This window comes from Anopheles stephensi, chromosome 2, assembly GCF_013141755.1.
Source record: "Anopheles stephensi strain Indian chromosome 2, UCI_ANSTEP_V1.0, whole genome shotgun sequence".
Lineage (NCBI taxonomy): Eukaryota > Metazoa > Arthropoda > Insecta > Diptera > Culicidae > Anopheles > Anopheles stephensi.
Genome location: NC_050202.1, coordinates 16110364 through 16126791, shown reverse-complemented (window position 1 = coordinate 16126791; position 16428 = coordinate 16110364). Strand labels below are relative to the sequence as shown.

At 41.1% G+C, this 16428-nt stretch overlaps 1 protein-coding gene across 2 annotated transcripts in view; it reads right to left on the bottom strand.

The window, feature by feature from the left end:
* LOC118506207 (protein sax-3-like) overlaps positions 1 to 16428 on the bottom strand; it is a 112229-nt gene that overhangs the window by 56601 nt on the left and 39200 nt on the right. For both annotated transcript variants that reach the window (XM_036043014.1, XM_036043015.1), the window contains exon 4: positions 12824 to 13869. In XM_036043014.1, coding sequence (XP_035898907.1) covers positions 12824 to 12884 — 61 coding nt within the window. In that variant the 5' untranslated portion in view covers positions 12885 to 13869. The remainder of the gene's footprint in view (positions 1 to 12823; positions 13870 to 16428) is intronic.

Sequence of the window (16428 nt, the reverse complement as noted above, 5' to 3'; positions counted from 1 at the left end):
TGTCGCGGTTACTTAATATGCAAAGAATTGCAATTGATTGCGTTTACCAAAGCATGATGAGAATGTTCCCCAGGTGTTCACAACCAAAAATACAGGTTCTACTTTAAAACAACCATATTTCACAATTTTATCAAACAGCGATTTAAATTCTTCAACTTAAACAATATCAGCATATAAGTCCAATCACGGCTTCGGTCTGCATTCCAACTGCATCATTAATACGAATTGACTTTTATTGACTGACCGATGGCCACTGGTGTGAGAATGCTCGTTTGCAGACTGAACTAAAATGTAAATTCACACAAATCACCTATAATTGCACTCCAAGCTCCCCTTAACTGTTGGGTGGAATGATGCTGCCGTTATCATACAATCGACTGAGTATTGCTCATCAGTGGAATTTTAATACGACCCAGGACTCCCACCAGGATTCCCTGTCAGACAAATGCACATACGTGGAAAATGGCAGAATATGACGCCATTATAATGCTACACGTTAATTGCGTAGCATTTGTCTGCAATGAAGTAATAAAATGAATTGCAAACATTTAGAACATAAGTGTGTGGCGTGTACATTAGCCGGTGCTCATTATTGCCACTTAATATTGGCTCTACATACAATCGAAAAATGAAACATTTTCGGTGGTAATGGTGACTGTAGCATAATAACATTCGACTGCATTTGAAACGCATGCTCAATTTAACCACGTGCAAGCATTATTAACTAAGTGAATTCATTAGCTTAGACGAAAAAGCGTTGTCTGAGCAAAGTCATAAAAGTTAATATTTTCTAACTCCACTCGACTATGAATGGGAGCGGTTCTATGGTAGTTGCGACAGTGGCGCAGGTCTTCACACGGCAGGACCGGGGTTCAAGTCTCATCAGAGCCGTTCCCCTATAGAGAGGACTGACTATCCAGCTGTGCGGTATCAATAAGTCTAGTAAGCCAGAAATGGCAGGCATGACCTAATAGGTCGTTAGGCAAAGAAAGAAGAATAAGATACTTCAAATAATAGCATAAGTCAATATTGGTTTAATCCAGCAAATTTAGACCATATAAGTAAGCCAGGAAGAGACAGTTTTTAATTAAACTACAAAAAAATTTGATGAAGTTATAACGCTAAATATGGATGAAGACATGTTACCACTGCAGCAAAAATTGATGACAGCGTTTGAGAGACTTTGGTGCTTGATTCCACTTGAAGGTGAGATATTTGGACGTAAAGAGTTGATTTTCGTTTGTTTCAAGTTGCGGCAAAGATGCATATTAAAAATCTCCAACTTAAACAGTTCAGGACATTATTAAGATATGTGTCCACATCAAGGCACAATTATATATTCGAAGGTATAGGTACATTTCAAAAAAAGACAATCTTTCAAGTAGGTATAGAAGGGCTTCAAACTACTGATATCATGTAACATAGCTAGAAACTGTAAAGTGAATAGCTTCACTTCACTGGATTCTCCATATCTCCCAGAACATACGTTCCGACTAAGTCCCACGCTCATCAGTTTATCATTTTCGTCCAAAGATCCTGAAGTTCTAGTCTCAGAATACAAATGAATTTCAATTTTACCAGAACCAAGGTAAAAATTGCAGCCGCTTGTGATGAGCGTTTTATAAATTGAGTGAATTAACAAACACGAATGACACAATGTAACACATTAAACAAACCACGGAAGGGTTTTGTAAAACATCAACTAATAATAGTTAGACATCTCACACACAAAAGAAATTATGATAGATACCATCAAATGTAGGATAAAACACATATGGCTCTCGGTGTCTCGAATAAATATCTCCAAGAAAAAACATAACTTACTCCATTTTGAAATATCTTTGATAAATTGATATGACTTTGTTATTTCGTAAGTCGGCGTGAAATTTGAGCAGTGAAAGAATGTGTTCACACTTTTTAACCCACATTCTCAATGCTCAGCGTTCAGAACATCCAACCAAACCGTATGATCTGCCCTGCCCTGGTCGCCGCCATCACTCAAAGTCGGAGAGAAAAAGCATATGTCAGCGGGCCCGCCGTTCGGGAAAGTGACCTCTTCATGGACCCTTTGCGCTGAGCCTTCTATGACAGTCTAATCGGTGCTTGATGTAATCCAGATCGCATCCAGGCAGCAAACAACACCACACCACCACTCACAGTGTTGTTCGTTCTGTGGGAATCGGACTGTTTTATGATATTTCTCTGCTCGCCCTCTGTCTCACTAGTCTTGCCTGTCCCCAGCACACGCACAACTACTTGTCGTGAACGGCATATTTATTTCGTTGGTTCACAATTTATCAACAAACACAACAAACCACTCTTCTTTTCGACCACTCTCGGGTGAACTATTTTAATGGCGCACATAGTTTCTGGAAGGGACGACTTCAAGAAGAACAGACTGGGCGTTGTAATTCGTTTGGGTGAGTTTTCGTCACACACGTTCGATTGCACCAGATGCGCGCATGAGTAATTCTCAAATGAATTTGTAAGTATCGATCAAGTGCTAAGCAAACATCAAATATTGCTTTCGAAGTTAAAGAGGGAATTAAGGTTTTGGAGACTTAACGCGCTCTTGACGTGGAATATTCCTCTATAAATCGATGGGAAATTCAAAGACTCTGCACAGTGGTGTAAACTGATACCGTACAGTTTTGAGGCATATTTTTCTCAATTAATGTAACTCAATGACAACGCATGTCAATATTGGACAGATAAAGATTTTGAAATTATAGGTGAGAAGTTGTGAAGGTATAGAACAATATTTATGGCTGCGATTTCAACTCACACCTGAAAATATCACTTATACCGTATGTAAACGATAGCATGCATTCAAGGGTACACTCCCAAAGTCTGTAGCAATAATACTGAGAATCAGTAATGCCTGGGAGAAGAGTGTACACACTCGCTCACAAAACGCGTAATTTAACTGATGAAGTTGACATTCTTCGCCATTGCCAGCTGACCAACCAGCATACACATACCGGGGGTAAGTTAAATTTTATGGCCCATTCCCTTAATCACCTTGATCATATCGAATTGCCCTGCTGTTTCGGTGGCCTCCACCAATAAACTGTGCTGCTGAGCGCAGGCTGTAAGATACACCGAAGAAAGCTCGACGTTTAAATTATCACCACCCGATTCCTTTCAAACAAGCAGACACGCTTCATTACCTCCGACGCGTATTTTCATGAACGGTTTCGAAAGGTTTGCTTGCAACGGTATAGAAAGGGGGGGGGGGGGGGAAACGTCATAACGCCATGGGTTTAAATGTCACTTTTAACGAATGATTAAGATGTCGAACAAAAATCGGCTTAAATGGATAAACATTTCATTTCATCGTCATAATAAATGATGACAAGAATTTAAGGAATACTTGAACCATCAATTTCTGACGATTTTCCAGGAAAAAAATATTGAGGACACGTCATTCCTTAATCTCTATTCCAAGATTATCAAACCTAATTAAATTATGCGAATGTTACTTAAGAAATCTTATCTAAACATTACCTCTTAAAGACATCGATGCATGCAAAAACACACGTGGCAGGAGAATACGACAAAGTTAAACAAACAGACGACTCCACTGCCCTTCCTCCCTTTCCCTTCTACCTTCTTCCTGAATTACGCCGCATAAACGAAACACACATCGTATCCTGTCATCACTTCTTGGGCACGATAGAGCAAGACACGATGCGAGAAATCGTGGACGTTGCACTACTAAAAGCTTCATAGGTGCTCAAACCCACGACGTAAAAGTACGTCCTTTTTTCCTTCCTAAAACAAAGAAAAACACCCATCAACACTTGGAGCTGGTGTTTTGTTTCCTTGGTTGGGGCGGTTTGCTGTGCCATAAAAAACCTGGACTTCTCTCCCTTCACTCTTAACTAAACTCTGCCGAACGGCTGGGAGCTGGCTGATGGGGTGGCCGTCGCGAAGACAAACAAATACACTACACATGCCAACGAACTTCGCCTCATCCTGCCCCTCTCGCTATACTACACACGGCCAGTGTCAAGATATACACTTACTGCTTCCTGACAGTCACAAGTGCGCGTGTCTCGAAAAAAAAAACCTTCCTCAAAAGGGACGGAAAATTCAACATGCCAGCACCACCATCAACAACAAAAACCCCCCAAAAGGATCTAACCCCACAGCTACTTGCACTGTGAACAACGCTATCCACAAGGTAAGGACCGACAAACAGGGGGCCCGCGCTCATCAACTGGGCAGAGACTGCTGTTCACGAATTCTTGTCACGTGATCGGGAGTATTAGTCCGTGGCGAAAGGAAGAAGATACAATTTGGGTAAAAAGCGAGCACGATGTTAAAATGGCGTCACCACCAGAATTGAAAATTCCTCCCCAATTGGGTGGGGATTGTACAGAACACACAGGTAGTAGTGTGCGGGATTGCAGAGTTTTAGGCGACAGAGATAGTGCGTTTTTTTCCTTCGTGCCTTCGTGAAGTTACAACATATGTCGTTGCTCACACCTCTGACTGGACGGAAACAAAAAGCGGGAAAACTCGCTGGTGCTGCAGCTACTACACGGTTGCATGTTTAAAGGAAATTGTGCTAAGGATTTTCCCATGCTCTCGGTTACATATAAAGGAAACGTTAACCGAGGAACTAAGCTTCAACTTCCCTGAAGAGGAGAGCACAATGTATGGGGATGGAAGAAAACAAGAAAAATTCGGAAGAAAATTGGGAAAATGAGTTTTGCGTCCATTTTTCTTCATTCGACCGTCTGATGAAATGGTTGCTGCCACACAAGGAAATACAGTGGGTAGAATAAAAGTTTGTACAGGAAGGTTTCGTCATTATCTGACTACAATTTCAAATTTGAAAATATTGCGCATAGTTTTAAATTCATTACGAAATGCTTTCGTCACATTTTGCCGCATTAGAAATTAAATGAAATAAAGCATACTTAGATCAATTGTAAAAATTAAGAAATTAAAAAATATAAGGATTTTAAGGAGATTAATTGCCGGACTAGCCATTTTTAAGGAGTCTTCATCCTCTCAACTTGATACTCCGAAGTTCCCCAAATCTTCAAAAAATCTAGGGTGTACAGTCCGCACCTGCAGCAACATAGATGATGAGCTCCCAGACAATATACTAGATAATATACTGTCCCAACGAACAAAGCAGGCACTAGATACCAAGTTTTTGCAGTCCCAGTATTCACATACATCACTGAGGCATCGGTGGAATGGTAGAGAAGAAAAAGGGCAGCTCTTTTAGGTACGCGGTGGATCTACATTTGTTGAACCAATTAGATTTGCAAGGATCTAGAGAGAGCAGGTCATGTCATGAGAATGGCACCGGACAATCCAGCCAATTGAATCTTTTCTGAACATCTAGAAAGACAGAAGAGTCTTGATAGATCCTAAGTATGATGATGTAGTGACTGTGTATTGAATCCGGTCCGTACGCATAAACTGATGATCCAGCTCCGGATCAAGGATCAAGATCCAGTCAAAAAAGCCAGCAATCTCAGGACCACACCACTTGTGGTGATATTGCTGAATAATTTTAAGCTAAATTTGAACCCACCTAGATTAGAGATTAGTTAATTTCAAACTTTATAGTCAGAAACCAAACGAATTCTGAACATACTTATTTCGCTGCAGGCAATATTTTTATTGTCATAGTGTCAAGCAACAAAAAGTGACATTTCATCCACAACTTACAACTTACTTAACGAAACTGTGATACAGACTGTAAAATCTACCCCAAACGTGTCTTTACTACAATTGTACTCACTGTACATTAGTCTTTGTTACCCTGTGTTTACACCCTTCATACCACGATTCACCGCTTTTCCCCTTAAACCCCTAACCACTAAACACACACACACACACACATGAAATCTACACCCCCGATCATCCTTAAAAGTAGGCGAGAAAATATCCATTGTGTGCCGAGACCGAATGAAATGTTGGCTTTCCCGTGTTCACGTCCGCGCCGTTCCACACAATGGAATGCCGCCACGTTCGGAGCCGGCACGAGACGGTATCCAAGATCAAGTTCAAGATAAGGTCGAAACGACCCCCGAAAAACAAAAAAAAACTCCAGGGCAATGATGCCCACATGCTGTCCTGGGGAGTTCACCCTCGCGCATGTGCGGGGGTTGGTGTTTGGTGCATTTGATGGGTTTGGTGCACTGGAATGGGGGAGAATTTTGGTGAGGATCTGGACCCAAACACACGTCGTCGTCCTCGGAACATATTTCCACCCTCTGCAAAATGCGATAAAATGAACGAAGGCTTCCACACAAGGACGACAGTCACGCCACAGAACTCCATAATACACAGGGGTGCCCGACATTCGGTCGAAAACGGTTGGCTGCAGGTTGAATCAATAAAAATACCTTTCGGTCTTTGTTTCTGGCTGCATGGGTGTAGTTCGGATGGAGCTACCTTTGCCAACCATTGCTTTGGATTATAGGATGGATTAGAGCAAGAATACCATGGAGTTGTGTGCAGACTCAGGCTACTAAAATATAGAAGCTAACAAAACTCCGAGAAGTCCAATAATTCTTGGTGAAGTCAATACAATGGAATCCGTAACTACAACTACTCTACAACCAAAATTGAGATACGAAAATGTCACGATTGCAAGATGCAAAACTTTACTTCTGTACCACTGTATGTCCTCACTGACGCAACATAAAATGCAGCCATAATAAGAACTTCAACTTTATGCTCCTGCAAAGAACAGGGGCTGTCATGTTCAAACAATGTACCGCAGCCTTCCCTAGACTACCAGGCAGTTTGTTGACAGGAAAATACACTTTCATTTTTAGCACCGCTCCCGAAATCCCTACCCAACACCAGAACATGAAAGACAACGACTGCACAGCCAAAAACCCTCCAACATCCAACTACCGTAACACCGGTTGGATGTTATCAAAAAGCACTCCCAAACTACATCCCGAAAAACCACGAAAAACCGCCTAACACACAATCGAATTGGCGCCGGTAGCTATACGCGGCCGGTGGCAAACGAAGCAGCGAAAAAAATTCTCCGAAGGGAGAGTAATTGGTTGTTGTCCAACGGATGCCACACCAGGGTTCGCCAATAAGAAGCCGAGGCGTTTTTAACGTTCTTCGAAGAATGCTTCGGGAAGGGCGCCAGCAAAGTCATAAATTACGGGCCCCCGCCAAAGAATTATCGACTGAGTTTCGTTGTGCAGGCCAGCCAGTAAGGACAACCCCACACTCTTGCCCACTCCATCTCCACACCTTCATGTTTTCAACCTTGTTCGAAAACTGACTGTTTGGAATAAATTATTGACAAAAGGGCAATAAGAAATGAGAGGCAAAAATAATATCCAAACCTAAGGTCGGGGAGCGTTAGGGAGTCCGCCCGATGGAGAAAAAGGGCACAATACAATGGACGGCAAAATTAAAGTTAATCAATTCCACCTGCTACTACCCGCGCACAAACCAGTGGCCATCATCCTTCGGGGCGCATTATTGGCGATAACGCAGGAAGCGAAATGAACGCGAGAAAGAATCGAACTTCTCTGCGCACCTTTTTTGCCATGGCCTGTGCTTTTGCCGCAGCAACAACAAACCATGAATGGAAAGCGCACCGTGGAAGCATAAATAAATCTTGCTTGAGAAGAATAGGTCATCTTGTCGCATTAACAAACGTTTTCGACGTGTCTCGTTTGTGGTGCTATTGTTTACTTTACTTCTTCGAAACAAATGAATAATAATAACAGGTAAGCCCACAAGACGAAAAGGACAAAAATTGATGATTTTTCAAGGCACAACAAAAAAAAAACGTAATAACATTGATTAAAGCAAAAGAAGCGCTTGTAAGTAATGAAAAATTATCAAAAAAAAGACCTAACGGAACATGAAAGACCTACACTAATTCGATATCTTAAGTAAATAAGATTAAAAAGTAGAAATCCTAACCAAAAAAAACTAATAAGAAAATGAATTAATAGATTAAAAACCAGATAAAAAGATAAGTAAATGGACAAATATTAAAAAGATAAAGAATAAATAAAAAAAACGATAAATTTAAAGGCAAATTAAAGAAAGAACAGATGAATAAGTAGACAAATAAATAACAAAATTGATAAAGCAGTAAATAGCTTAATAAGTTAAAAAATTAATTAAAAAAAAGGGATAAGTAAATGAAATCATTGATAAAAATAATAAATTAATGCACATGATAAGAATAAATAAATATTTTAATTAAAAACATAACTAACTTAATAGAATAATCAATAACTAAATCAGATAAAAAGGAAAAATAAGAAAATATGATGAAGAAAGCAAAATCACAAATAAATACAGAAGGAATCTTAGCAAAACACATATCAATAAACATGTTCCATCAGGGGGTTAACGCCGATTACATAATTCAAAAAGTTTCTCTCAAAGTTGCTAACAAAAACGAAAGGATACCCTTAACAGCGAGCGCACAGAATATTGAAAAAAGTAGGAGCTTAGAAAAAAGAAATACAAAACAAGAAAGGACCAAAACCACATCAATAAGCACGGGGAAAACAAACCAGCAAAGATCTAACTTCCCGAACGCGTAAATTGATTTCACTTTTACGAGTTTTAATGAAAACGAACGAAAATTTACAATCAAACCGCCCTACTGAAATTCGAACCATAAACCATTCGTCGGGTTCGATTGGGTAGAATAAAATCACAAATAAAAGTTCGGGACAGACCAAAGTTCCGCCAGTTTTTTTTCCTAGTGTGCGTAAAGTAAAAAAGGTAATAGCGGAGGCGCGCACAAGGCAGTAAAGTTTGTTATTGATTTTTTACTTCATTTCATTTTTTTATCAACACTTCCGAAAACCGAGGGTGGGCTCGCAGAAGGTATCCGTGTAGAAGAAGCTCCGGGTTCTGCTGGGGTGAATTTTCCGGTCTAAACTCGTCTTCTCTCGTGCCGGTAGATGTGTGTTTTCTTTTTCAGCTTTGCTGCTGCTCACTTTCTAAACTTTGGCTGCAATCTAATAAACGAAAGCGAAACACTTGATAATAGCTAACGTTAAGCAGAGGCAAAAAAGCGGAAGAACGAACACCATCATCATCCTCGCTTCTAACGTTTCTGATTTCTTACGGTATAAAAAAAGGGAAATGAAAACATTCCTTCTAACCACTGAAACGAAATACAAAAACAACACAAAGCTTCCACAACCAAGCGTTAGCCAAAGGCTCCAGGGTAAAATTGGGAGGATGTTTGTTTAGCACTTTTGCTCCCATGGTGCTCCAACTCCATGGTTCAGAAAGGCAGTATATACCATGTTCTCCACCTTATCGATTTGCTGGTTCCCCCAATTTTGCCTTGACCATTAATTTGAAAATCCCGATAAAAAGTTTTTCTACCGATTTTGCAGTTAACCAGTAAGGGAGGGAGTTTGGTATCGATAGGGAGAAGAAGAAGAAAGTTTCACCGAAAAGTTTTCTGCTACGGCTAGCCATCAATTTCCCCGTTGTAGTGCCAAAATATTTAAACGTTAAAGGCATAGATGTCCGTAAAATCTGAAAAGCTATGGTTAAAGTTTGGACTATATATAGTGGAATGAAAAATTTTTAACTTTCAGAGGACTGCTTGGACCGCTTGATAGCAAATAAAAGTTAAAATAAAATATTTTGACAAAAATATATACATGTAACGGATGAAGTTGAATGCTAGCTGGACTATTGACGATCTCTTGACGAAATCAGCCGAAAAGACCTCAGAGAAGCAAAGGTTCAGCCGAAGTTCGCTAAGTATTGCCCAAATGCAAAGCATCCCGACAGACTCGTAGGACAAATTGATCGAAGACAGCAAAGCTAGACAGTCATTCCCAGGGGCAAATTATAGAAGAAGCTAACTAGGTAGAATCTTGAAGCACTGAGCTGTCATGAGACCACAATCATTTCCAGAGATGCCTATCTTCCTATAAGCTCTTTGACTGTCTTATCCTAGGATCTTCGATCATTTAGAGGACTCCGAAGTCTATTTGGAGTCTCGTATAATGTCTCCTCTTGGGTTCTGACTCTGATCGCTGCAGTAAATGTCAATGTCCCTGAAGGCCTCTTACTTTGATTTTTGTTTTTACTTTTGAGGACATAGCAGCACAACAATGTGTAAGTAATGAAGCATCGAGATGTTAAGGATGCAAATTTAATCGTCACACACAATCAACGGTGAGACATTCAGGTTGATAAAACGAATGCAAAATTATCATTAACTTCTGCGCAAATACAACGATTCACGCTTGATTGCTTTCAACATTAAGAATTGTGTATGTGTTCTTGATTGTATTTTTTGTCCGACTGAACAAACTATCAACAAGGATAAGACAAGATAATGATTGTAAAGCATGGTTTGGCTCATACAATAATTTAAAATTTAAAAAAAATCATCTCACTACCGGAACTTGCAGTTCTCTCCAAACCACTATGTACTCTCTCCTAACTGCCTGAGTACTAACAGACTCAGCTGAAGCTGATTAAAATTTTTCGATGTCAACTCAGTCACCGGGGGGTTGGAAAAGACTTTAATCGTGTAATCAACCAGCAAACGGTTAACAAACTAGCCGCACTCATTTTTCCCGACTCCGACGACCAAACCCCAAACTCGCGCCTTACCCAGCCTTCCCAAAAACTCACCGAAACTGTCGTTTAATTCGGGTAATTTTCATTAAATTCTTTTTGTCTCTTCATCCCACAAAACTCACGGCCGCCGTTATGATCCCGTCCGTCGCCCAAAGCTCTGCTGCCGTTACTGGAACCATCCCGCCTCGCCAGAGGGGATGTCAGCTCAGAATCCAGAAGGCCAGAGATGCAGGAAATTGTTCTTATCGGCTTCACTCTACCCAAACTCTCCCTCCCCAGAAGGCGCTAAAAACTTTCCAACCAACCATCGCAACCAAAGTCAAGCCTGCCAAAGGAATATTATTACCATGTCTTTACGATGCTACCCGAACGGGACGACGAGAGCGCTCGTCTGCACCAGAAAGATTGTGCAAAATAATGCAGAAGGTGTCTTGAACATTTTACATCCCTTCCCTCTGCTATCGGACACCAGGGCCCAGCAACACCACCATGGCTTCTTTGCACACTGGAGATGCTGCTGCCACTGAATATCGGAGATAATTTTATGCAGATAAGTATCTTTTAATTTAAGCCCAGCGTTCCCGAAAATTTTGCACAAGTAAATTCATTAACGAAAGGCCTGTCCAAACCACCCGCCTCCAAAGGGCTGGGGCGGCCTGTACTACATCATCAGAGCGCGCGAAAGGCTCCAGTTTTGCAAGACATTTCCGTCCTCTTCGTAAGATGGGGCTGCCGATAAGAGCAAAATGTTTTGCACTTTCTCGGGACCGGAAATGTTCTGCCCGACGAATCGTGTACAGTGTGCGAGGTCCGTCCTTTTCGTACCGCAAAGGTTCTCCGCCGATTCTTGGGCAAAATTGTAACACTCGAGTTTGGGATGAAGAAGACACACAGCTTCTGTGTCTTCAGCCGGCGGCAACTTTGATCTCAATTACTTTGTCCACCGTAGCACGTCGAGGGCCACCATAGTACAGGCAAGTACACGATCAGGATCAACGTACTTGCTGCTGCTGCTGCTGCTGTCGAGGAAGCACTGCTGTTGCTTCCTTTCTGGTTTCCCGAACAGAACGAAATAAAACAAAATAAATACAAAGGCTTGAAGCGCAAGTAACTGTGTGCCCGACTGTTGTGTTTCCCCACCGAAAGCAATAGCTCGAGAAACTTGTTAACGAAACTTATTTTTCTTCGCTTTTATCGCCGAACCCAAACCACCAATCCGCGATTCTAGCCAACTTCGCTTACCTCCATCATTCAAGTGCATTACAAATACTTTCCCTCTCCTTCCCTCTAGTGATCTTATGTTTTCGCTCTAAGTTTCCACCTCGGAACACAGCACCATTGGTGCTGAGTGAGACATGAACGGCTTAAGCAGGTTTGGAATTTAGTAAGAGGTGCTCAAATTAAATTAAATATTTCATCCGTTTTCCCGCAGCAGAGTTGGCTCGCGGAAAACACGTGGCCGTACACTTCCCGGTTTGTACACATCATCAACTTGACGTGAAAACCGTCTCGCGCGCTCGTTTGGAAGGTGTTTTAAGGACGAAAAAACAGAGAGGATAATCTGATTGATGTCAACGAAATGACATTGTTAAATTAATTAGCGCGTTACGAAGGGTAACTAGACTTTCACTTCCATTTTAAGATTAAGGAGGTTCTCAGAAATGGAGAAGAGCAGACACTGTTTTACCTCTTGCAGATAGAGTTTATCTTGTAGGTTTCATCGCTGGGTAACAAGATGCTTTGAGTTTTCTTAAACGTTAAAAAAAAATTATTTAGATTTCGATAAATATTTTGTAAAATTAAAAATTGTACGAGTAAAGTGAATAAAATAATGACTTCAAAAAACATTCGAATCCTTAAGAGTCAATCTGTGTGATCTTATATTAATCTTATATTATGAACTAGCATTCTCTAACAAGGGCGATCTAATAGCCGTAGCGATAGCGAAGCTCACTTTCACACGGCAAAATCAAGTGTCGAATCCCGTAAGAACCGTGTCCCCGTAGTCAGGACTTTGACAATATATCTATTAATCTCTGAAGAAGGCCTTTTGAGGGTTTTAGAGAGTCCAGGAGCAGAGCAAGTTCCAGAGTTTTGGTTCCTACATCCGAAAGTCCGTAGAGCGATTCAATCTCTGACACTTGTTTAAGGATTTGGTATTCCTGATTTGGTTTAATGAAGGTCTTGTTGTTATATTACGAAAAATGGGGCATTTAGAATAACCTGCATATTAACTTACCTTGTATCGTTGGGCTTATTAGCAATGCTAAAAGCGTCGTTACTAGCACCACATAATCCATGTTTGATCGGTGGAATTCTCTGATTCCACTCAGCAGGCAAACACACTAGAGCCAACTTTTGACACTATTTCTTATTTTAAGCACATTTATGCACATCAACTACACTGCTCTACAGACACACACAATAACCAATTTTCACTAATACACTGACACACGCACATTCACCTGTCGTTTGAATATTTTCTCATCTCACCAATTTCAAACCGTTCCTTTCCCACCACTTTCAAAATGACTTCCTCTTGCGTTAGGAAGCTGCGCAACTAAGAACCCCTTTTTTCACACTATTTTCTTCACCACGCAATATTACACATACTTAACACCTTTGCACAACATAAAACACGTCACCGAACACGCCGTGCTTCACCTGGCGTACACAAATGTTGTGTTAAATATTTTTCATTGTATCCTTCCACACTTTTCTTCTTGGTTCAACACCCGCCACGACGTGTTTTCGTAAGCGGTTCGCCGTATCGTTAGCGATGCCTAACTCATCATTATCATATTTTTATGCTTTTCCGAACAAACAACCGTACGAGAGGTCCTGATGCGTTTGGAAATAGAGCCGTCGGTCGTATCCTTCCGCGTTCATCTTCCAGCATCCACACTCACATCAAACGAAGACCCGCAGAACATTGTTGCTGCTGCTGTGTGTGTGCGATGAATTCGACACCTCTTGGGCTAGGCATCCTCTACCAACAGCCCCGAGGAGAACGCCAAACCTCGAACCTGTGGTCTCGCCACAACCCCTAATTGGACCTTTTGAGGGCTTTGTTGTTTAGGTTTCCTTGTGTGATTTTTTGCTGTCGGGAATGGATCTCTTAAGCTGCGAATGCCAAGGGAGAAAACGACAGACGATGGGTAAACGAATTTGTTTACCAATTATTTCCTTCTATTTACACAACTTTGTTCCCCCATTCGTTCGTTTTTCTTGGAAACTTTGCTTTTGTGCGCCGACACCACCGTCCAGGAAGATTTAACAGGAACTCTGAAATGGGAATGAGCAAAACAAAAACAGGCGATTAGTTTATTACGGTGTTTAGATATGTAAATCGAAAGTTTGTTGTATCCTAGCCTGGTCCTTTATACATGCAGGTAGAAGATATGTTATTTTGTTCCTCAATACTCAATTAACAAGTCTTACAGTTTTTGCACACATGTCTTCAACTTTGGAAAATATATCTGCATGCTCCGATTCGATACAGAACCTCCCATAACCGAACGTAACGCATTTGAGCCACTATTTATTTGTTTTAGCTCCAACACCCAACTAATAATATGCTTCGCGCATTCACGGATAGTGTTTCCAAATCAAACGAATTCTAGCCAAGCGGTGGTGGAAAATAAAGTCGTGAGCGCCGCGCGCGCCCGCACCGTTAAAGATCAAACACGCAAAGGCCAATCACAGCTTCCAGGCGTACGTTGCATTTTACCAAATACGGAGGGAAACAACACACACTCAACCGACAACCAGGCCTGCGGGAAAGATTTTTACAATTGGCAACCGCTTGCCTGCTAAATGCTAAAGTTTAGATTGTGCGAGAGATCGTCGACCGAAAAGTGTACCGTCGTGTTGCATCGACAGATTTTCACCCCGCAGCGTTTCGAGGGGTTGAGTTTGGAAGCTCACCACCATATCAGCGCAAAAAGGTTGCGCGACTCTCGACCACGGGGACCGCTACTACTTCTCCAACCGAAAGCTAGATCATTTTCCCTCTGGGCTTATGATTGTTGCCACCTTCTTCTGTTCGCATATGGTGCACACAGCGGGGGTTAGGGAGGAGTCTGGTGGAATGGCCAGCCCGCCAGCTTTGTTCTGCATACTGAATAATTTGAAAAAATTTATGTATCACGATTCGTTCATATATTACAGTTTTATTTAAAATATCTAGAACGCACGTTTCTGCGCGCTCAGGCCATTAGGTTTGCAGCGGGTGTTTGTTTCCCTTACATCCAGAAGAAATAACCGCGCATTAAGATGAATTTGAATTTGAGAAATATGATAGAAATGCGAAAGATGTTTGAAAAACTCTTTGAATATCTCTTCTTCATTCTTTGATGCTAGAACCTAGCGAGATATTAACACGCCATTTCTGGCTTCCTGGACTAGGAGTTCAGACATCCTGGACTCTCTGGACTGCCTGAAAATTAAGTCCCAACAGAAATCATGAAGAAAGCCAGAAACAGCAAATCAAGACCTTTCTAGACCAAAGAAGAATAAGTTGTCAAGGACTTGAGTTACACGTAACTGGTTAGTTCGATCTGCATACCAATGGAGTGCTCCAAAAGGGTTTTAATACGCAGTCCAGACGGCGCCTCAGAGGGGCACCAGTAACTTCTCGATAGTCTTTAAATTCCGCTGTGTATGGCTACAACTAATATAAGAATCAAGCATCTGTAACTTAACAGTTGGAGAGTATCCTTAGCATTTGATTGAATCCTCGATCGTCTATCGCTCACCTCCTGTGTAAGCCGCAACGCAACGTTGCGTAGTCTCTTGAAAACTCAATACCGGATTAACGATATCACACAATAAGGTCTTGTGATATCATCTGATAACCTTCCAATAAATATTGAACTATTATTGAATATTTTTGGCTTGACCTGCTAAATCATGCCGGCCGTCTAATGGTCTACTAGGCTTATTGATGCTACAAATAGTCAGTCTAGATGCTTTATTCTATGAGGCGTTGCTGTAATTGAGAATAATGGGGATAGTGATCTTGTATCATTTAATATATATATATATATATATATATATATATATATATATATATATATATATATATATATTATTTAATAGATATATTCTTGTTTCTTGACCTAAAGACCTCTTAGGTCATGCCTGCCATTTCTGGCTTACAAGACTTCTTGATACCGCAGTCAGTCCTCGTCAATATGGAGGAAGGCCTAGATGAGACTTTAACCCCGATCCTGTCGTGTGAAGACCGGCACCGTTGTCGCATCTACCATTGGGCCACCCCGGAATACATCCTAAAGATAATAAAGACAGATGTTTGGTGGTGCTGACATATGAGAATAATAATATGACATAACACATCCACATAGAACATGATTAAAATATTCCATTTACCACCATAATGCTGTTGATAATCCTTTCCGTAGCTCCAGAACACTTCATCAAAATGTTCGAGGAACAACCAATTCTAATTTAAAAATCCTTCATTCACGTCTATCCAAGTGATGGACAAACCGGGCCCAACCAGCCAATTCCAAATAAAACACCGGGAAAAGAAAAACAAAATTAACCATATGCTTCAAAAACACATTTCTGGTCGATTTTTAAACGAGCGCTTTTCCAAACAATTTTATACCGCGTGCTCTCTGTGCTGGTTTCATTTCACAGCTGTGAAGTTCGCTCGTCAAAGTCAGACCAAAATAACTACCCCCAAAAAGGATTATCATTTCACGGTCATGCGGCGATCGAGTGAGACATACACGGAGAAGGTTAGCAAAGGACGTTTTGGTCACGGTAATAAAAGCTTCTGTCATAAATCGCCTAACATAAAACACTTTCAGCTGGATT